Genomic DNA, 22,528 nt, shown 5'->3' on the forward strand with positions numbered 1-22,528 from the left:
TGTGGAAATCACAAATCTGAGTATGTAAACAGCTTCATGTTTAGTAAATACCCAACGGATGGAGTCACGACATTTATAGAAAAGGTGGAGGGAGCAGTGCCACATAAGAGGAGATAGATGAAAGTCTTGACCCAGAATAGATCAATAAGGCAAAAACTTGCAACCAGCAGCCACAACAGGGCCTCCTTTTCCCATTGGATTGTTTAATTATTATTTCAGAATCTAATTGTCCGGTTGGAGATATTCCATAGGATTACTGAACCTCATCCTAATCTAGGTTGGGTGGTAGGTCACTCTCTTACACAGCCCTACCACTCAAGGTCCCTTTGTTTCAGAGGGGAGATCAGACTGTCACAGGATGGTGGCTTTACAGCTGAGGTGCAGTTATCACTGTTACTGTAATAATTGACTTATTTTTCCAACTCTGTCAAGGTGATGGTAGATCTTGGACAGGCACCTTAGAATTTTCTGTGTCGGTTGAGGAGAAAACGCTTTGATGCAGTTGGTCAGAAATAGAATTGTGACATTGGGATGTGGAAGAAGCTCCAGAGGGATCCTGTTGGGGGTGACAACACCTCCCAGGCAAACACCAGAATTCTTTATAAGCTCACTAAGGGAGGGAGAATAGGAGCATCTGCCTCCAATGTGAGTCCTGTGCATGGAGATGGAGAGTTCATGCAGATGGAGGGATTGAGCCCAGGCTGCAGAGAATTCAGCCCTTTGGTTGTGCTTGGGACCACAGAGAGGCTCATCCTGACATCTGAACTTACAGCAGCTACTTGGCCCCTCCTCATAGGGTCCCCAGGACAGCATCACCCCGAGGCTGCCCCAGCAGTGGGACTGCTGAGGGATCCCTGCAGGGAGCCCTGGGTTCCAGCACTGTCCTTCCCCTCCGTGGGGACCTGCAATGCTGCTCCTTATTTTGGGGCGTTCATCCTCCAAGACATGGGGATGCATCTCCCTGAGGTCACGCCCCACCTCTCCTCACTGAGTTAGTTCTGAGGTGTTTCATCATTTGCACACAAGGAAAAGACACACTGAGTTTGCTGCAGGTGAACTGAGGTATTTTCATGTCAACAAAGCACCCATGTGTTTACCCAGCAAGACCACAACAATCCCGATCACAGAATAAATGGGCAAACATTTGGTTGAGTTAATGAGAAGTGAAATAAGGTAACAAGGATTGTTGTGAGAGCTCACACCATGGCTATGACATAATCCCACAGCACTGCTCTGGTGTGCCTGCAGGAATGGGAACTGCCTCGCCAGTGAAAGCCAGACACCCACACACAGAGGTGAAAGAGAAATTAATTAGGACTAAGTCCTAAAGGTGTTTTGTCTTTGGGTGGCAGTGAAAAGGGCTTGTCAGGCAATGCTGGAAGGAAAACCAAGAGAAATTGACAATTGCAAGGTCTTCAAAACATCTTTTAAAGGAGGATCTTGGAGGATTTGTGGTGGCTGGTGAAGTCCTTGTGGTCCTGAAGGAAGAGCAGGCCCAGCAGGAACAAGCAGCAAATTCTGGCAGAGAAGACATGGAAGTGTGAAGGGAATCTGATTCAGAAAGGAAGCAGGGAAGAGAAGGGAAGAAAACCAAGGGCAAAGTGCTGACAGCCATGGCAGGGAGGAGCAGAAGAGCTGAAGGAACCAGCTTCCCTGCCCCAGCAAAAAGGCACTTTTTGCCCAAAGGCTGGCAAGGAACAGGTGTGAGAACCCAAAGGAGTGTATCATAGCAAGAGCCCTGAGTTCCCAGTGAAAATCCCAGCCCATGCCTCCAGCATTATTTCAGATTTAGGGAGCCCAGGCATCAGGCTGCTCTGTGCTGGCAGAGCTGCAGGGTTTCATGGTGAATCCCACACAGACAATTTGAGTGGCAAGGCAAGTCTAGAGGCAAATGCACCCTGAAAAGGAAAGGCACAAGCAGGTGCCCTGAGAAAACAAGCATATCCAAGAAGAAATAGCGGTTGCCAACCTTTCCATAAAATGCAACTATTCCTTCTTCCATGGAGGTGTCGGGATTTATATTGGTGTGTAAACACTGAGTGAGGCATTTTGTCACAGCTTCCCATGAACTTGCTCCCCTACCCTCAGAGTAACCACTGCAACGATTTTGACTCCAATAAATATTCCAGGGAATGACCCTGAAAAGGAAAAAAAAAAAAAAAAAAAAGAGACTTCATGTGCCTGGGAGGTGAAACATTTTTAGGGAAACTAAATTCTATTAGAAACACAGGCCATTTTTAGCTGGTTCTGGCAATTTTACACGGTAAATGCTGCATATTTTCTGTTTCCAAGGAAAGCTTGGAAAGCTTTCAGCTACGGAATGTTCTTAGAATGCTCTTCCCTCTGGTGACCTATGACAGGACTCGAGGGAACAGCTGGAGCTGTGTCAGGGGAGGGTTAGGTTTGATATGAGGAAAAGGTTCTTCCTCAGAGGGTGCTGGGGCACTGAACAGGCTCCCAGGGAATAGTCAGGGCCCCAGGGCTGCCCCAGCTCAGGGAGAGTTTGGGCAATGCTCTCAGGCACAGGTGGGATTGTTGGGGTGTCTGTGCAGGGACAGGACTTGGACTCAATGCTCCTTGTGGGTACCTTGATATTCCATGATTCAATGACACTGGAGGGGATAATCTATTCGAGGTGTTTGTCAACTCCATTTGAGCAGAAAACCTCTTTTCCCCAACACCCAGAATCCCTGAAGTTTCCATTTCCCCCCCCAATAAGCTATTTCTGCAGGTGAGATAACCGCATTCCAATTGTGCCATGGAATGGCAAGCCCACAGATCACATTTTATTGAATTTTAGTCAAGTGCAGGGTGCAGTGTTGTCACCAGCATGGCCTGGAGCTGGCGCTGAGGCTGGATTGAGCCTGGAAGCAGTGATTTGGGCTGGAATTGGGGTCAGGACCGGAGATGGGGCTGGGGCTGCACCTGGAGCAGGGGTTGGAGTTGGAGCTGGGACTGGGGGGTGGAGGCTGGAACTGGCCCAGGAGCCAAGGCTGGAGCAGGCACTGGAGCTGGAGCTGGGATTGGGCCTGGAAGCCGTGGTTTGGGCTGGAATTGGGGTCGGGACTGGGGCCGGGGCTGGGGCTGGGATTGGAGTTGGTGCTTGGGCCTGGGGGGTGAGGCTGGAACTGGCTTGGGAGCCAGAGCTGGAGCAGGCACTGGAGCTGGAGCTGGGGCTGGAAACTGGAGCTGGGGTTACAGCCTGGAGATGGGGCTGCATCTGGGGCTGGAGCCAGGGCAGGGGCTGGAATTGGAGCTGGGGCTGGAGCAGGGGCTGGAATTGGAGCTGGGGCTGGAGCAGGGGCTGGAATTGGAGCTGGGGCTGGGGCTGGAGCTGGGTGGCCTGGGCCCGGAGATGGGCCTGGGGCTGGAGCTGGTGCCAGGGTCGGGGCTGAGGCTGGAGCTGGGGCTGGAGCCGGAGCAGGGGCTGAGGCCTGGAATCGGAGCTGGGGCCTGGAGCTGGAGCACCCGGGCCCGGGGGTGGGCCGGGAGCTGTGGCTGTGGTTGTGGCTGCGGCTGGGGTCGGGCCAGGGGTCGGGCCCGGAGCCGTGGCCGGAGCCGGCCGTGCCCGCTCGGTGCCGGGGGCGGTGCCGGGCCCGCGGGCGGGCGGGGGCCGGAGCGCGGGCGGCCCCCCCAGCAGCGATCCTTGAACCCGGGGCCGCGCCGAGCCGAGCCATGGCGGTGCCGGGGCAGAACGTGGCCGTGGTGGTTCACCGAGCCGGGGACCTGCGCCTGGTACGGCCGCGGGGAGCCAGGGCCGGGCGGGGGCGGCGGGGCGGGAGCGGCCCCGGGCCTGCGGTGAGCCCGGGGTACCGGCGGGGTCCTCCCGGGTCCTCCCGGGTCCTCCCGGGTCCTCCCGGTTCCCCCGGCTCCGGGAGAGCCTGAAGCGGCCCCAGCTGCCCGCGGCCACGGCAGGGGGGTGGCCGGGGGGCGCGGGGACCCAAACTCGGGGGTGTCCCATGGCTGGGCCCTCCCTGCCATGCCCTCGGAGGGGAAGCTCGCGGCCGCTTCGGGCTCTGCACAGAGTTACGGGGAATGACCTGCACGGGGAAAAAAACCACACCAAACCAAAACAAAAAAAAAACAAAGCACCAGCCCTCCTGTACTTGGGAGGTGCAATATTTTTGCAAGAGAAATGAATTCATAGATACACTCATTCAAGCGTGCTAGAGGCATGCTCATTCCTTCTGCTAGAAGGATGTAACAGTATCAGAAGCGTGATTTATTTTAGCTAGTTCTGACAACTTTGTGTGTATATTTTCTGTTTTTCCGGTCTTGGATAGGTTTCAGCTGCAGACTGCGCTTCGGGGACGCAGGAGGGGATAATCTTAAGAACTTTGCCAACTCTAGGTGGAGAACATTTTATCCCTGAAACCCAGAATCCCCCAAAAACTTCTCCCTCCACCCCAACTGGCCATTCTCACAGCTGAGATGGCCCTCCCAGGGAGCAGGTGGAGAGTTCCTGTTGCTTCTTTAGGCTGCCAGAGCCCAGGTGAGCAGCAGGACAGAGGGTTTAGGAGAAGCAGGTGCTGGAGGACCCTCCCGGACAGGAGGAGCTTTTATTTTGTACTTTTTTAATATTTGAAGTTCATTCTGCCTCTCTGGCTGCTAATGCTCTGCTCTTTCTGGGTGCTGAATCACTATGGCGTGTGTTCCATGTTTGGTGAGTGCCAAAGGGGGGAAGGAAGATTTCCACAGGCAGACATTGGCAGGCAGCTTTCTGTACACAGAGCCCTGGCAGGAGGGCTCTGGGGAGCACACAGACTTTGGACACACGCCTTGTTTAGGGGATGATTACCAGGGAAGTGGTTGAATCTTTACCAATCCCGCCCACCAGGAGCCACACTTGCCGTGTAGGTTGCTCCTGGTGGCTCCCAGGCACCTTTGACACAACTGTGCTTTCCCTGCAGCCACATGTAGCCTGGCTACCAAAAGAAATGAAAATGGGTTGAGGACTGAGGTGGTTCCTCTAGCTCAGGAGTGCATTTCCAAACCCCTGTGATTTAAAGGTGTCTGAGACTTGTGAAGGTGGACATTGGCTCCATCACATCTGTAAACTGGCTCACACCCAGATGTGTGAGTTTTCCTCAGATATTTGTGCTGCTGGAGACCTTAGAGCTGGTCACCAGTGCCCTCCTGCCTCACTGGCAGCACCTTGTGGGCTCCTCCTTGGCTTCCCTGAAGTTTCTTCCCCCTGTGTGGATGGTGCTCACTGTATTGACCTACTGGTGGTAGGAGTAGTCTCAGCAGTGAACTCTGAACTTGTTATCTGTTATTGATACCCAAAGCTGGGTGACTGCATCTTCCTGTAATTCCCACACCTTTCTTGATTTTTGGGCATGTTTCCCATGGGCACAGTTGCTGTGATCCCTGTGCTGTGTGAAGGTGTGTTTGCTTTGTTTTGTTGAGCCTCCTCTTGTCCTTAGGTAGTTGCACAGGCTCCTCTTTGCTGCCCATTGAGGATTTGTTTGTTTTATACTTGTACCATGGCTTCTCTTTCCATGTCTCCTTTCACAGAAAATATTTGCTGTGTTTACTTTACCAGTCACCATTTTCTGAATTTTTCAGTGAACAACAGACAAAGAGCAGAATTTGTGTCTGTGGTGCTTTCCACTTTGGTCACTCCTATTTTCTCCAAATCAGGCTGGAGAATTCACTTCCCACCGAGGTGTCTAGGTTTTCTGGGCACAGTTGTTATTGCCAGAAAAAAAAAAAAAAGTGTTTTTGGGTTTTTTTTCACACACAGATTTTCAGCTAGAAGTTGGCTTTATCTCTCACTGTGGACTTTCTGCTCAGTCTGAGGTGGTCTGTACCTCTGGTGTGTCACCACATCCTGTGCTTGTTGCATTTCTATAAAAGAGGTTACATCTAGACTGACCTCTTTTAGAAATAATGCTGCCCTGGGCTGTGTCCTCAGTGTAACAAAACAAACCCCCCACACAGAAAAATTGCAGATACAGGTCTGAACATGGAAAATTTCAGTCAGTTTAGTCATTTGAGAACATGTTTCCAGAGCTGGTCTTTCCATGATGTTTAGAATGCCAAAGTACAAAATAGGAGTTGAGGAATATGCTGGGATTTAAACAGTTAAATTGCAGAACAGCACTTCTCAAAGTCTGAGCAGCAGATGAATTTTTAAGGGTTTACTGTTGGCACTACTCTGGGGGCTTTTCTTAAAGACATAATCCTCAGGGTGGGTATTGTATTGTCCTGATGTTGTAAAACCCAGCAAAATCATTCCTTTGGCTTTTGAGGGAGCTGAGTGAAGGCAAAAGCCCTGCAGATCTTGTGGGTGGAAGGGTAATATGGAGCACTTTTCTCACTCTGGTTTTTTCATTCATCCCATAAAGAGGTGTCATGGCAATTACAAGAGAAAGTGAATGTCTACATTAATAGGTATAAATCATTATGTCTATATTATGTAAAAATATTATATGTAAATTATGTATTACTGGCACAGGTTGCTCAGAGCAGCTGTGGCTGCCCCATCCCTGGAAGTTCAAGGATGTGGCTTGGAGCAACCAGGTCTAGTGGAAGGTATGCCTGCCCACGGCAGGGTGTAGAATGAGATGGGCTTTCAGGTCCTTTCCAACCCAAACCATTCTGTGAGTCTGTTATTCTATCATTATGTAGTAAAAAAAAGTTTTGTATTATTTAAATTAATAATTTAGGTCCCGCAATATTAAGGCTTTATAGAACCTGTAGTTCAGAATCTTCCTTGCTACAGAAGGTGATTTTTTTGTCAGCAAGTGGGGTGGATGAAGGATTCAGCTGAAATTTGGGGCTGCTCCAGGGCAGGGAAATTTAGTATGTGTCTCTTGTCTGGGCTGGGAAAGGGAATTTACTACAAAATAATTTGGAGGGTGGATTTACAAGCTGGCAGTGTGCTTACTCCTACAGCTACCTGTGTTATCCACTGAGCATGGAAAATGAGGGGAGCTTAGGAGCAGGCTCCATGTGGCACAGCTGTGTCTTGTGGAGCAGACAGAACCAAAAACCTTGTCTGCTTATGGATTTACCTGAGCTAAGCTCCCACAGATATTCCCAGGGATACAAACAAGCAGCTAAATGCTTTTCTTTTTTTTCCTTTTGTCCATAGGAAAACCGTCCAATCCCAGAACCAGGTCCTAATGGTAGGTCTATAGATGACTGATTCTGGCTGCTTCCTTTACTTCTCTCTTTGTTTTCTCATTGTCTTTAGTTGCTCCTTGATAATATAAAATATTTCTGAGAAAGTATAAAATTACTCAAAAACCAATTGTGTGGCTGAAACAGATAATGCTGCTTTTCCAGCTGAAAAGAAGAGCTGGAGCAGTCACAGATAAACGCCTTTATGTGGCTTTTTTTGCTTCCTGTCCCATCAGTTCGTGTATGTCACAGTAAATGGCTCTTGGGACATTCCAGATGATCTTATGCAGGACTAAACATTAATAGAATGGGCAAATGGGCTGATAGAAATTTGATTCACTAATTGTCTGGGGCTGAAATCATAGCTTTGGGAGAAGTGAAAATTAAATGGACTTGCTATTTTTTTTTGCTGCTCCAGCAATAATAACATCCCTCTTAAATGGCATTACTTCATCGCCCATATTTTTATTGACATCAGCTTTTGCCTTACCCTGTTTTGAGCCTTCTTGCTTTGTGAATCATTGCATAGCTTTGTGTTTCAGCAGGTGGCTCACGGACGTGCCGCTCTCCCAACGTGTGCACGCACAGTTCTGCTGGGTTGGTTGAATGCCAGTAAATTTGGATGTGTCCATACTGGCTCAGCCTTTGCTCTGGGGCCCACGTGCTGCTCTCCCAGTGCCCAAGGAGGCTGATTTTCCTACAAGGAACCTTCTCTCCTTTCCTGGCAGAGGTCCTCCTGCGCATGCATTCCGTTGGGATCTGTGGCTCCGACGTTCACTACTGGCAGCACGGTCGGATCGGGGATTTTGTTGTCAAGGATCCCATGGTGCTGGGACACGAAGCTTCCGGGACCGTCGTAAAAGTGGGCTCTGGGGTGACTCATCTGAAACCAGGTATCTGGAACCAAACCCATTTGTTTGTTTTCCTCCTAATCAGTTCCGAAAATGTGTCAATATCAGGCTGTGTTTTTTTCTGTCATGTAAATTTATCTGGAGTTCTGAACTCACAGTGTGACCTCCTTCAAGAAGTGTCACTGTGCTGCTGTTAGTCACCCATCTTGGCCACTGGTATTAGCTTTATGCTGGAATGTGTTGAGCTGGCCTGGCTGTATTTTATATTTTAATGCAGAGCAGAGTGCATCTGGTACAAGGTGCCTTTTAAGGAGACTTGATAAAACTGCAGAAACCACGTCTACAGCTCTTGCCAGCAACCTGCTGTGAGTGTTTCTTCTCTGTGTGTGCTCTTGAAGGAGCAAACGGCCTCCTGCAGTGCAGAGGTCACTGGAGCCACTGCTCCAGGCCCTGTGTTGGGACCTCCACAGCTCACTGTGCCCATGAATATCCTAAAAAATGGACTGAGCAGGGAATTTTGTGAAGTTTGCTAATGACAGCAACTTAGGCAAGGTGGAGAGATGTGGGGGAGAGCCAGCAAGAGTTACAGAGAGGCCAGAGAGGTGCAAGTGGGATTCAACACAGGCAAACACAAAGTGATATCCACAGCAGAACAAACAAAACCAGCTTCATATCTAAAATGCTGTGCTGACCATCACTGTTGAGGGGTGAGACCTTTGGCTCTGACACTGTGCATAGCAGCATTGGCTCCACAGCAGTGAAAATGCAAATCACTGTTAGGAAAGGGACAGAGACTCAGAGGATGTCAGTGCACATCTGGAACTCTGCATGCAGTTGTGTTCTCCTCCTTTCCAAAAGGATGTAAAACAAGAGAGAAAGGTTCAGAGGAGCACAAGGAGATAACAACATGTGGAGCAGCATTTCTGACAAATGTCCAAGTCAAGAACTCGAGCTGAGAGCTAGAGAGACTACTCAAAGATATAAGGGCAGAACAGGTTGCCTGTTCTCTGGTTGTTCCAGCACCAGAGCAAGGCACAGTGAGGTGCAGCATTCACCTGAGATGTAGCAGACCATGTAGTTTACGTGGTGGAAGGAGGAGAAGCTGTTGAGTGTTACTAAATACAAACAAACCAACTGTGACTTCTGCTGCTTCACAGCTGCATATAATGTGAGAGTATTCAATATATGCCTGTCCTGTCAGACACCTGTTGTTGGCCAGCTCAGAGGGCATGCAGTGGCCTAGATGGCTCTTTACTTCCATCCTGCTTATCCCTGTGCCTGCCTGAAAGCCTGTTGGTGGAGAGCTTTGCTCAGAGGTTTGGCTCTGATTGCTCTACTAAATAAATGTGAGGCTTTGTCCCCCTTATAAGTTGGACTATGCTCACACTGTTTTCTCTGGTCCATCCTGCTTTGTGACTGCAATTAAATAATACTCTTTGTCCTGCAGCATGTGTCCTTCCAGCACCCTGGGCTACTCTGCTGTAGCACCAAGCTGTCTCCATTCCCAGATAAATCCTGTCAGGCTCCTGGGTGTTCTGCACCTTAAGCTTCCTTCCCTTGAGGGTGGTAAGGCCCTGGCATAGGTTGCCCAGAGAAGCTGTGGCTGCCCCATCCCTGGAAGTGTTCAGGGCCGGGTTGGACAGGGCTAGGAGCAGCCTGGGATAGTGGAAGGTGTCCCTGCCCACAGCAGGGAGTGGAACAAGCTGAGCTTTAAGGTGCCTTCCAACACAAATACTTCCATGACTCTATGATTCCCAAGGAACAGCCCTTTCCAGCTGGCAGTGTGGTGGCTAGCCAAGCTTACCTCCTCCATCCTCAGTGTTTCCTCTTCTACAGATGCAGCAAAATGTCTGGTCACAGTGTGATTGCCTGGGGGCTGCCCCTTCATCTGCTGAGGTTGGCTGCCAGGCAGCTGGAGGAGGGTGTGTGTGGGGGGCTGAGCTTCCATCTGTGCCTCTGAAACACCATCTCTTCCCAAGTACCTGGGAAGATCTCAGTGATGAGTTTGAAAAATGCGTATTATATGATTGGCTTTTTGCAAATATTAAAATTAATATTGTATGTGTTATGACAGAAAGTTGTGCTGTATTGATTTTTAAGTAGTGTGTTAAATATAGTTTTAGGTTATAACATAATGTTAAAAGAGAAACTATGCATGTGAGATATTTTTTTAAAGAAAGGAATGAGGTACTTGCACCAGATAGCAACCACAGGACACCTAAATCTTTCAGAGAAAGAGAATTTATTGCCCCATTATCAGAGGAAACAAACTTCTTCCTGCCTCGCTCAGCCCTTGACGCAGTCAGGATTAAGAGGAAGAAGTTGACACTGACCAGACAGAATCCTGTGTTTGAATGGAATTTATGCATCATGTATGAGGTGTATGAATATGCTTTTAAGGTTTAATTCTCTGTTAATGTGAGTCCTATTTTGGGCTTGTTTTGCCCAGAAAAAGGTACCCAGACCATCCATAACTTTTTGGTCTTATTGTCTTGTCCTAAATCTCAATTTTTCAAATTTTTATTACTCTAATTATATTACTATTTTCATAACCATTTTATTACTATTAAACTTTTACAATTTCAAAAAAAACCAAGTGATTGGCATTTTTCACACGAGGCTGCTGTGAAGGGAGCATTGTGAACCAGCCTGGTGTGTGCAGCAAGACCTTCCTCATGTCCCTGCAGCCTGTATGGTGCCAGTGTTTCCGTGGGTTTTGGTGCTACTCCTGCTTGTCTGCCACCCTGTTCCTGACCCACTCCATCTGCTTTCATCCTGGCAGGTGACCGTGTGGCCATCGAGCCGGGTGTGCCGAGGGAAATGGATGAATTCTGCAAATCTGGGCGCTACAACCTGTCCCCAACCATCTTCTTCTGCGCCACGCCGCCCGACGACGGCAACCTCTGCCGCTACTACAAGCACAGCGCAAGCTACTGCTACAAGTCAGTCCCTGCTCCCTCCACAGAGAGAAATATACACTCCCTGGGGGGAGATTAGCTGCAGCAATCGCCTCTTAGCCCTTTGGAACACTCTTTATGTGATCCCAACAGGTTTTATTGCTTTCTGATCCATAAATAACATGCCTAAGCTTGGATGGCAGCCACTTTGCGAAGGGTTTGTCAGGCAGACAGTTTATCCCCTCAGGTGCCAGACATAAACATTTCTTGCATGTCTCCTGGGATGTCACCACTGGTTTACCCTTTAATTATTTTCCCACTTGCTCCCTGTTCTTGGTTTCTCTCCTGTCTCTTTTCATGTCCTTGCCTTCCTAGGCCGGTGCCTGAAGGTCTTTGTCTGGTTCTTTGAGCTGAGTTTTGCTGCTGCTTTTCAGGAAACTCCAGGGTGACTGCTGACATCTCACTCTGTGGTTTGAAACAAAGTCATCCCACTTTGAGCAGAGCAGGAGCAGAAAGCAGTAGCCCTGCTGAGCTGTTTTTTCTTGTGTCTCAGAGTGTCTCCACTAAGCTACCAGCATTACAATATATCTCTATATATTTCACATCCAGTTCAGCAAACTTGAATGTATTATTAATTGTGGCAGCACTGGCACATTTGCTTAGAAGCAAATCTGTGCTTAAACACTCTGGCAAATCATAGAATCCCAAAAGGGTTCGGTTTGGAAGGGACCTTAAAGCTCTTCTTACTCCACCCCCTACCATGGGCAGGGACACTTTCTACTAAGCCAGGTTGCTCCGAGCCCCATTTGGCCTGGCCTTGAACACTTCCAGGGATGGGGCAGCCACAATTTCTCTGGGCAACCTGTGCCAGAGCCTCAAATATTCCAAAGACCTGAAAAAACTTGTTATACCCACTTAAGTGCCTTTAACAAGGAGGTAAAAATAGCCCAAGTAGTGTCCCCCTGAGGCTGCCCTACCTGTGGAGCTTGTTCTTTTTCAGTGCTGGTGCTTCCATGTGCAGGAACATCCTTGGATTGATCTTTGGTGTCAGCACAGAAAGCGTTCAGGATTGTGTCAGTCTGAAGGAGGCACTTGACTGCTCTTCTCCTGGGAATCCTCAGGCAGGAAGCTTTCAAAGCAGATACCAAGCAGCTGCTGTCAGGATGAGGGGTTGGTCTGGATGGGATTGGAATCTCACTGTCCAGATCCACTGTCATCGATTTTCTGTGTATCAGAATAACATTTTCTGACAACATCATAAGTTTTTGCTTGAGAGGAAGTGGTTGATTTGTAGCTGGCTTCTCCCAGGCTTTTGCTTTTTTCCTTCAATTTGAGCAAATATTACTTTGGCTGTATTTTTTTTTTTTTTTTTTTTTTTAAGCTTTGGGATGCAAAGCCTGCTCTTGGTTTCAGATCAGCAGTGCTGTGGCTGGCTCATGTAGAGCAGATTCCCTGGCACTCTGCCAGCACAGATTTGCTAAGAACAGATGATGGCTGAGCTCAGTGAGCTTTTGAGCTTTCACACATTTGGGCAGTAACTGTGTGTCCTGCTGGTGGACAGACTCTGTGTTGGGTGCTCCGAGTAACTTGATGGAGGTGGGATCATGCCCTCCCCATTGACAGGGCAGTGGCAAAACCCAGCAGTAGCAAACATGATGCCAGACTCTGTGACATCAGAACTCTTGGAGTCAGACCTTTAAAGCCTCCTGGAAATAAGGGCTATGCAGATATCTTACAGCTGAATTCCCACAGCCATCACTTCCATTTCCTTGGCTTCACATTGGCCTGGCTGAGATCTGACCTCGAGCTTCCCAGTGCTGACCCTGCTGACCCTCCTGGCAGGCACAGCTCCCAGAGCAGTGTGAGGACCACACTGGTGGCTTGCTGGTGGGCAGTGTTTTGGGGCCGAGACTGATTTCTTTCAGCAGTTCAGAAGGGTTTCACTCCCTCTGCTTTTTTCTGTCACTTATGTTGGCTGTGTTACAGGGCTGTTTTTGTCCAAAACAAGTTTGATACCCACTGCACACACGTTGTCCCTGACTGCTGAGAGGATGCACACTGGGACCAGTCCACTTGTTCAAACACTTAGTGCATCAGGAAAGGTGATCCTGATTGTTACCAGGAGGGGAGACCTGGATCTGGCTGCAGGATGTTTTCTAAAAGCTGATTCAGCCCTGGTGAGGGTTCTGGGAGCTCACTGGTGGGTGAGCCATAGGGCAGCTTTGGGGTGGTACATATACAACTGGGGGGTTTATTCTAAAGGGAATGAGTGGCAAAGGAATCCTTGTTGACTCACCAAGTACTGGAGAGATGATGTGGGGAAGTTTGTGGGTCCCTGGGTGTGGTGCTGGGGCAAACCTCACTGAAAAATGCTTCAGGTGCACTTGATGCTGCTTCAGAGGAGGGAAAGAAGCAATAGAATCTCTTGAAGTGTATTCCAGCATATTTCCCTGACCAAATGTGTTTTGCCACTGTGTTTTACATCCATGTTTGTTTTTTGAGTGTCATGGCTTTCCCCATCACCCTCATGAACTGCATTGGTGACTGTTCCTTGTGTCCCATTCTTGCAGGCTTCCAGACAATGTCACCTTTGAGGAAGGAGCCCTCATCGAGCCCCTCTCGGTGGGAATCCATGCCTGCAGAAGAGCAGGAGTCACTCTGGGAAGCAAAGTCTTCGTGTCTGGCTCTGGTACAGTGAGCACAACCAGTCCTTGGCTTCCCTGCCTGCTGGGAGGGGATGGGCAGGCTCAGGCTCTGCCTCTGGGCTCTGATGGAAGGGATGAGGGATGAGGGTAACCTTGGGGCTGCCAAAGCTCTGGGCATGCTCAGAGGTGGGGCTGATGCTGCCTGGCAGTGGAACATGTTCTCTTTCTCCCCTTTGTCCCCAGGACCAATCGGCCTCGTTAATGTGATTATTGCTAAGATGATGGGTGCAGCAGCTGTGGTAGTTACAGGTAAGTCCTTTTAGCCCTTTCAAGGTGTGCCTTTTTCCCACCATACAGAATCACAAAATCATTAAGGTTGGAAAAAAACGCTTAGATCATCGAGTCCAACCATTAACCCAGCACTGCCAAGCCCAACCATGTCCATATAAATGCCTCATCCGCCTGTTTTTTGAACAGTTCCAGAGATGGTGATTCCAGCACTTCCCTGGACAGCCTGTTCCAGTACCTGACCACCCTTCCAGGGAGGTTTGATCTTAGGTTATTTTTACCTCTGGTAGTGCTGGATGATGGCCCAGACAGCGTTTGCCCACTGTTTTCTGTGTGCAGCCACACTGTGCTTCTCCGCTTGTCTTTCTCTGTCCTTCTGTCTGCTCCTGCTGGGGGTTTCATTTTTCACTGGTTATTCACAGTGACTGAAATGGCCTTTTCAGGGTCTCTGCGTTTCAGAAATGGGTGTCCCTTGCATAACTGTATCCTGGACGTTTCTAGTTGAGCTGCTGCCTGCAGGAATGTCTTTGCCCAGCTGTGTCAGGAAAACCTCTGAGGAAGGAGACCCCATCTATCTCCTATCTGGAGATACTTTCTCCAGGTTTGCAGCTCTTAATGATGAAGCTTTTTCTAGGGTGCACTCACAAACTGTCATTTATGGAGCTTCCCCCTTTATGGAAGAACTGAGTCTTCATCACCTTTGAAGCTGCTCTTCAGGTTGTTGAGACAGCCATTCCATCCTCCCCTTTTTTTGCCATGCTGACCTAGCCCAGTTCCTCCTAGCTCTCCACTAAGGTTCAGGCCCTCTCTCTCTGTAGCTTTCCCAGAAGGATGGAGAGGTGGAGAAACCTCAGGATGAGGTTGAAATTTCCACCTGGGGGTTGAACAGGATCTGGAAATGTTGCTTCCAGCTCCCACTATGAGTCTGCAGTCTTTCTGAGTGGTGATGGCAGGAGGAGCAGTTAGAGGTGCCAGTGGATATTGAGCACAGACTGCTGCAGTTTTTATGTCAAAACCCTAAAGGATCTTGACCTTTCAGAAGGCTGTTACCTCCCATTCTTTGAGCCAGGTGTATTTTTGACCTTTCTATTACTGTGTTACTTGACCCAAAGTGAGTCAAGAGATAGAATTAGGTCCCACCCTCTTGCCTTCACAGAAACAGCCTTCAGTAGTAGCTCAGGTCAAAGCAGAAAACACAAGGTCTTCTCCTCCCTTAATCCCTTTGCTGTCGCGTCCAGGGCATTTTTAGCTGTGCTGGCCTCACCCTGCAGGTGTTGGTGGATGTGGTCGGTCCACACCTCAGATTTTGTGAAGTGCTGTCATTTGAGGATGATGTTTGCTATAGCAGGAAAAACAGCTCTGCCTCCTGAATCATGCACGAGGAACCTCGTGCCCAGCTAGGCTGGTGCAGGGGCTGGGGGTTTCCCTTTCCCTGGGTAGGGAAGGCTTGGTGACTGGGGTTTGGTGGGGCTGAGGCAGCTGGCTCAGCATGCCCCTCATTCCTGCTCCAGGAATAGGTGTGTCTTCCCTCTAGTACCAGGAGCTGCTCCTGATGGGGGCTCTGTCAAGCTGAGCTGGCTGTCATGTGCTACAGGAGGTGCCTGCTGCTTGGTTTGTAGGATCAGCAAGCTTGGATACATGGAATTACCCTTTCTTATCTTTATGTGCTAACCTAGGTGCTGATTCTGACTCATGGATGTCTCTTCCACATGAGAGGGGTTTGGCTGAGGTGCTCAAACTATGAAGGTGCTGTCCCAAATCAAATATTTGAGCGTGACATGAGCTGAGGAATGGGTTTGGTTTGGCTTGTGCTGCTGGAGATTTTGCTGCCTGTCTCAAGAAACTGCTTGTTTTGGCTTTAGGAGCCAACACCTGTGAGGCGCCTGTCTGCCCACAGAGGCCCTCTTGTACTTTACTACCAGGTTATCTGTAGTCATTGCCCTGAGTTTCTATCATGTGTCTGTGAGGAGCTTTGTCTGTGCAGCACTTACGGCTTTAAAAGTTTTTTTTTGTTTTGAGAAGTTTCTTACAGGTATAGAAATATTTAGAAAAGCTTTTTTTATGAGAACTGACCTCCTACAACTTCTGTCTTTGGCTCACCTGGAGTGTTTGATGTATTTTGTGGGCTCCAGTTGGGTGAGAAGATCAATTTGTTTCATGAGTCCTCATCTACTTTCCAAAAGGTCTGTGTCTTTCTCCACTCCACCCTGAGTGGGTGTGATTGATATTTATGGGCAACCTTCTCCTGCCTTTCTGTTGCTCTGAAAAGCTGCTTTTCTCCTCAGATTCATGTAAAAGATCAACCTTCCTTCTCAGCAGGTGAAGGGGCAGTTCAGGTCTTCATGTTGGGCTGTCTTGCATTGCACTGTCACTGAAGGTGCACTTAATAATTCCTACTTAAGGGGAATTATTCTCCTTGTTCTATCTGAATCGGAAGTTCTGGGTTTTGATGCCTCCAGGAACCCTGAAATTCAAGGTCAGGGGAGGTGAGTAACTGTACAGAGCTCAACTCCTTTGAGAAAGATGAACAAAGAAAATCTGAGAATAATCGAGAGTATTTATTTGCTTGTTAAATTGGCTCATAAACCATCATGAGAAGCTTAAGGATAATCTGATAACTTCACTGGAAGCAAACCAAACTTTAATTAGCTCCAGGGGCTGGGAAGTGAAAACAAACTTCTGACTGGAGGCAAGTTGCAAGCCATTAATTGGTTAACTGACCAGTTTCCCAAGAGCTGTGTGGGTTTTAAATTGCAAAGGACTTGATCCTTCCCAAGCTTCACAAGTGTCTGGAGCTCTGAACAATGCAGTGACCTGCAGATCTGTCTGCCTCACTAAGTGCTTCCTGGTGATTCAGGTGTACTGGGATGTGATTGCAGCCCTGGGCTGACAGTGTTGCTGCTGCATTCCATGTGCTGCTTAGAGCCAGGGCTTCTTTCCTGAGCAGCTCAGCAAACCAGAGGCCAGCTACAGGGAAGATGTGGGATTTTTTTGCTGCCTGGGAATGATTTTGAAATGCATTGGCTGCGTTGTTACTGCAGGACACTGCCTGTGGATTATTTCTGCTAGACAGAAAGTATGAAATATGTAAAATATAGACTAGAATGTCTCTAATATTTTACATATTTATATATTATACGTGTATAATATTTTAAAATATATATTTATAAATTAAAACATATTAGTGACTCAGGAGATGTTAAAAATGGTAGAATCCAGAATTTATGTCTGCTGTGAACTGGTATTGTGAGATCAAACTTCACAGAGAGTTTAGTCATTACTTGTGAGGACCGTTGAGCCCCTGTGGTCTCCTTGCCATACACTGAGATTTAGGAGACAACAACCATACTTGGCAAAAGTGTTTCATAGCACTTGAAGTGCCTCAGGAAGCTCCTGGCCATGCAATTAGTGCATGGGAGGTGTCTGAGTGCAGCTCAGCTGGGGTCAAGCATGACCCTACACACAGCCTGGAGCCCAGTGCTCAGAGCTTGGGAGGGACAGAGGTGACTCCTGCAGCCACAGGAACAAGCCCATGTTGGGGCTTCCAGGGTGATGCTGCCCTTTCTTTTCAGCATTGGCTTTTCCTCTTTTGTCTGCATTTTATTAGCCTTTGTTACCCCATTCTTGAAACGCCCTCCACAGCTCTCCTGGGTGCTCAGCTTGGTCGCTGTGCCCACACTTGGCATCCTGAGCCTTCCAGCTGCCCGTGGGGGCATGTCCATCCCCTGCCCTGCCAGTGAGTGCCTGTCCATCCCCTGCCCTGCCAGTGAGTGCCATCATTTTTGCTGTGGGATGGGCAGGGTAGAGCCTCTGGCTCACTCCCAGGACTGCAGCTGAGTCAGAGTGGCTCATGCTGGAGAACTGGCCTTATCCTCCTCCTCTTTCCATTGATGTTTTCACCCCACCCCATCTCTGACTTCTCTGAAGACTGTGCCCTGGTGAGAGGGGTGTTTTCCTCTTTGCTGTGTGTGCCCCTACCACAGGCATCGTTTTCTGAGTCTTCAAGCCCAGGACCTCTGGGAGGAGACCGCCCCTCAATTTTGGGTGTAGAAAATCTTGGCTGTCACATCTTTTCCAGTGCCAGCATGCAGACCCTGTAGACACTGCTTTAGTGTAGGGAAAAAAGGTGATTCCTTCCTGTTCCTTCCTGGGAAATCCCACTCTTCTTCTCAGCTGTCCACATCCTTATCTCCAGAGGTGGCCTGGTTACCAGTGGTGCCTGGAGAGGAATAGGTGGCTTTCCTCCAGGGGATGTGGGATGCCCCAGCTTGGTTCAAACCCCTTGTGGATCTTCAGGTGATACTTATGGCCCTGTCAAGATCCCTCAGAACAGAGTACAGGAGTACAGCCATGCCCTCACAGATGTTTATCATCACCAGCTTTGATGCTCCATGTTCATGGGGTGTCTCAGGTCCATCTTATTACCAGATCCACTCCCTTTTTTCTTTATGGGCTTGCCTGCTCATTCATCTGTGACAGAAATTGTCTGAGAGATGCTCAGCAGCCTCCAGAGTTGCTACAAGGAGGATAAAGAGCAGGCCAGGACTGTGACAGTGCAGACACACTGAGTGTTTACATTCTGCAGTTTGCTCAGCTGAAGTCGCCTGCTGAGGGTTCCTCATGGAAGCACTCGGAGAGCTCATGGTCTGTTCTCATTGGGTACTGTTAGAAGTGAAATGGCCACATTAATGATCCTCTGAGCCTGTTGTTGGAAAGATTTCTTGTGCTGTCCATAGCCATGGACAGCACAAGACCATTTATTGTCTTGATGCACTCTCAGTGTTCTGGCAGTACCAAAGAGAAACCGCCTATGGCAGGGAATGGAACTTCAAAGTGGAGTGGAGCTTTGAAGTCACTTCCAACCCAAACTATTCCAGGATTTTATGATCATTCTCTGCCTGCCAAGAAGGGGTGAATCCTCACCTCTTCTGATTGTGCACTGTCCTGTGCACACATGTAGTGAGCAGATGCCAGGTTCAGGTTCTTCCTCTCTTTCACATAATACTCCAATTCTTGGCTTGGTTTTCTTTCCACAGACTTATCTGCCTCTCGCCTGCAAAAAGCCAAGGAGGTGGGGGCAGATTTCACCGTTCAGGTGAAGAATGAGACCCCGCAGGAGGTGGCCTCCAAAGTGGAAAGTGTGCTTGGCTGCATGCCTGAGATAACCGTGGAGTGCACAGGAGTGCAAGCCTGTATCCAGGCTGGAATTTATGTGAGTACCACTTGTTCCAAAGGCAGACCAGTGATGGTGGTGTTCTGTTTTTTTTCTGGGATGGTTCAGTGAATGAGCTATTTCACTTCCACAGTGCTTAATTTAAGTGGGCTTGGTTTGGGGAGAGGAGCTGCTCCTTAGACAATAAACTGAGAGAGATAATTAAAGTGTTAACACCAGCGTGGGGATAATTGATTTGATGCTTGGGTGCTTAACCACTTACCAAGGAGGCTCCAGTAAGATCCCCAAACCCGGAGTAGGACAGCAGCTTTCATTGAAGTTATGTCCAAATAAAAAGAGTAATCAAGAAAATTAATTCCAGGAGGAATGAAAGAAACAATTAAGAAAGGGATGTTTTGCTGCCATGAACAAACATCCTAACAGGAGGGTGGGGGAAGGTTAATGTGGAGTTTCACAGTGAAAGGAAAGGAGGGGAATGGGACAAGCTGCAAAAAGAGAAATTCCAGTAAGGCATCAGGCTTTTAGTTTTAAGTCTCTCTCACTGAAGTCCCAAAGTACTTTTGTAGTCCTAAGTGGCAGCCATTCTTCCGAATGGGGTTTTCAGAGTAGGAATTTTAGATTCCGAATAAAGTCCTTCAATTTTCAAAATATTGTCTTTTTCACTTTGATTACCACATATTTCACTCTTACAGACTCCTGACAGCATCCTGTCTCTCCCTGGGTCTTCTCTGCTGTGCCCCAGGCAGCCCATTGCAGCCACAAAGGGTGCCTTTATTTTTGACAGACCCTGCACAGGCTCCTGCAACTGTGCTCTGCAAAATGTAACCCGTTTGTGTGTATGCTCTCCAGGCCACTCGTTCTGGTGGGACCTTGGTTCTGGTGGGGCTGGGCCCTGAGATGGTGACGGTGCCCATCGTGAACGCTGCCGTGCGGGAGGTGGATATCCGTGGGATATTCCGCTACTGCAACACGTGAGTCTGGTCCGGGGGGGGGGCTGATGTGTCTCCAAGTTAAAATTCTTCAGAGCTCTACTTTCTTGCTGATGGAGAAAGTCTCTTTTCTTAATCTGTAGCTCTCCAGGAAGGATTTATGGGATGTCGTCACGCTCCTTCTTAAAATGAGAAGTGTTATTAAGTAGGCAGGAACTAGGTTAGCTGCTGCATCCCTTTGTATCCCTGTTGCTCTAATTTGGCCCATTTGAGGTTGGACTTGATGATCTTGGAGGCCTTTTCCAATCTCATTGCTTCTATGATTCTAAACAGAGTGGCAACACGATCCCTATGAGGGACTGTGTGCTGAGGCTTTTCCTTTATTCTCCCTGCACTGAGACCATGACTTCTAGCTCCACCATGGTCAGTGTGTAGGCAAGAGGCTGGGCAAGAGGAGAGCAGAGCATGACAGTTTTAGTTTTTATTCAGGCCTTCCAAAGTAGTTGATTCCTGTGATTTTCACTTGCTTCCTGTGATTTCACTTACTCTCTCCACTGTCTGTGCAGCAATGCCTGTCTTCTCAGAGCTCAACAGCCCAGAGCTGTTGGATTGTTCCATCTCCCATACCAGACACTGTTGTGGTGTTGTGAGGGTCCCCAGGGTGAGGTGAGAGATGAGAATCTGACTCCAGGTTCTTAGAAGGCTGATTTATTATTTTATGATATTATATTATATTAAAGGAAAATAAGATACTAAAACTGTACTAAAGAAAGAGAAAGGAGACATCAGAAGGCTAGACAAGAATGATAATAAAAACCCGTGACAGACTCAGAGAGTCTGACACAGCTGGCTATGATTAGACATTAAATTAAAGCAATTCACATGCTGGGTAAACAATTCTCCAAATCACATTCCAAAGTAGCAAAACATGGAGAAGCTGAAGCTTCCTAGCTTCTCAGGAGAAAAAATCCTGGCGAAGGGATTTTTCATAAAATATCATGCTGACAAGACACCAGAAAATTCTTCGCAGGCAAAATTTCCCTGGGCTAAGGAAATAACTGTGACGATCCAGGCTGCTCCATGCTGTTTTCCTGGACTCCAAACTAGTGGCTGCTCTCATCCCCTGCTCTCTGCTTCCCTTGCAGGTGGCCTGTGGCCATCGCTCTTCTGGCATCCAAGCGGATCAACATCAAGCCCTTGGTTACGCACCGCTTTCCCCTGGAGAAGGCTCTGGAGGCCTTTGAGACCACCAAGAGGGGTGAGGGGGTCAAAGTCATGCTGAAGTGTGACCCCACTGATCAAAACCCCTGAGCTGTCCCAGTGCCCAGCCCTCATCCCTGCTGCTTGTAACTAGAAAATCACATGTAATGAGGGTGAAGGGTACTGGGAGACCCCTTTAGAGCATTAACAGGTAACTACCAATGGACAAGCAATAGTTTGAATCAAAATGCTGAATTAGAGATGATGGGTTGCAGAGTTGGTGGCTCTTCTTCACAGACCACACGTGCAGGAGAGCCTGGCCAGGTTCCTCCATGCCAGGGAGGAACTGGCATGTGGCACAGCAAGGGTGGAGGTGCTGGCACTCCCCCTTCCTGTCCTGCACTGCCCTGGCTGCAGCATTTCCTGCCCGGCAATCCCTGGATGCAAGATAGCCCTATGTGAATATCCCCCCTTCCCTTGTGGGTGCTCAGGGACTGTACAGCCTTTGGAACAAAGCCTGGCCCTCCCCACTGCACAGGAAGCACTGGAACATTCAGGTCATTCTCTCCATGCTCTTCTCAAAGCTCAGAACTGGGGTTTTTGGGAAACTTGGAGGCCAGCTGGGACCATGTCTACTGTGTCACCCCCCAAAAGCTCCTCGTGGGACCATGCAGGCAGGGAAACTGGCACTGCTGAAAGCCCTGTCCTCATGTGCCTCCCATAAAGGGGCTGTTGGGGGGCACAGCTGCTTTTGACATGGAAAGGAGCACAGGTAAGACATGATAGGACATGTGGTGAAGCATCAACTCAAAGGTTTTACCACTGTTTTGAGTGAGCATCACTCAAAGGTTTTACCACTGCAAACAAATCACAATTATTTGGGAGTGTCAAGCCTTCCTGCTGAGTTTGTGAGCCACAAACAAGGTACTAATGAGGTAGAAAAAATCTAGTCTTTGATTATAGTCATGTTAATTTACTACTGAGAGATCAGTTCCTTCCTTGGTACTGAATTTTCCTCAATAAATTCTGGTTTCCTGAGACCTTCCAGATGTGTCCCTTGAAGTGTGGAGTGGTGTTTTGGAGGGGCTTGCAGGGGACTGTGCAGACCTATGCCTCACCAGGGTGCAGGTTGAGTTCAGTGTTGGCAGGACTGTGAAGCCTCAAACAACCCAACCACCTGCGAATGAAACCTCATTTATTCCAAATGTGGCCAAGTTAATCCTGGCAGAGATGGAAAGCCCCAAGTCCATGCTGAATTTTACAGGGATGAGACATAACCCAGGGGAACTTTCTGTAGCCAGAAGAAGTGGTCAAAATATGTGCTCAGCAAATTCCCATGCTGGCAGGAATCCCATTGGCATGGCTGGGGATTCACTGGCCATCCTGACTCCTTTCCTGTGGGGATCCCCATTGACAT

General features: G+C 48.6%; 1 protein-coding gene across 1 annotated transcript; it reads left to right on the forward strand.

Moving 5' to 3' along the window:
• The first annotated feature begins 3,597 nt into the window (after window positions 1-3,597).
• Window positions 3,598-22,156, forward strand: SORD (sorbitol dehydrogenase). Its single transcript, XM_059858188.1, has 9 exons — window positions 3,598-3,735; window positions 7,100-7,133; window positions 7,857-8,021; window positions 10,762-10,921; window positions 13,447-13,565; window positions 13,765-13,830; window positions 18,846-19,021; window positions 19,832-19,953; window positions 21,057-22,156. The coding sequence occupies exons 1-9, from the start codon at window positions 3,676-3,678 to the stop codon at window positions 21,220-21,222; spliced, it is 1,068 nt and encodes a 355-aa protein (XP_059714171.1). The 5' UTR covers window positions 3,598-3,675; the 3' UTR covers window positions 21,223-22,156.
• Window positions 22,157-22,528: the final 372 nt, after the last annotated feature.

This window comes from Haemorhous mexicanus, chromosome 13 (assembly GCF_027477595.1).
Source record: "Haemorhous mexicanus isolate bHaeMex1 chromosome 13, bHaeMex1.pri, whole genome shotgun sequence".
NCBI lineage: Eukaryota > Metazoa > Chordata > Aves > Passeriformes > Fringillidae > Haemorhous > Haemorhous mexicanus.

Coding starts and splice junctions, on each gene's coding strand:
- SORD (XM_059858188.1), top strand. CDS start 3,676: ATGGCGGTGCCGGGGCAGAACGTGGCCGTGGTGGTTCACCGAGCCGGG. Junction 3,736..7,099: donor GAGCCGGGGACCTGCGCCTG/GTACGGCCGCGG, acceptor TTTTGTCCATAG/GAAAACCGTCCAATCCCAGA. Junction 10,922..13,446: donor AGCGCAAGCTACTGCTACAA/GTCAGTCCCTGC, acceptor CCATTCTTGCAG/GCTTCCAGACAATGTCACCT.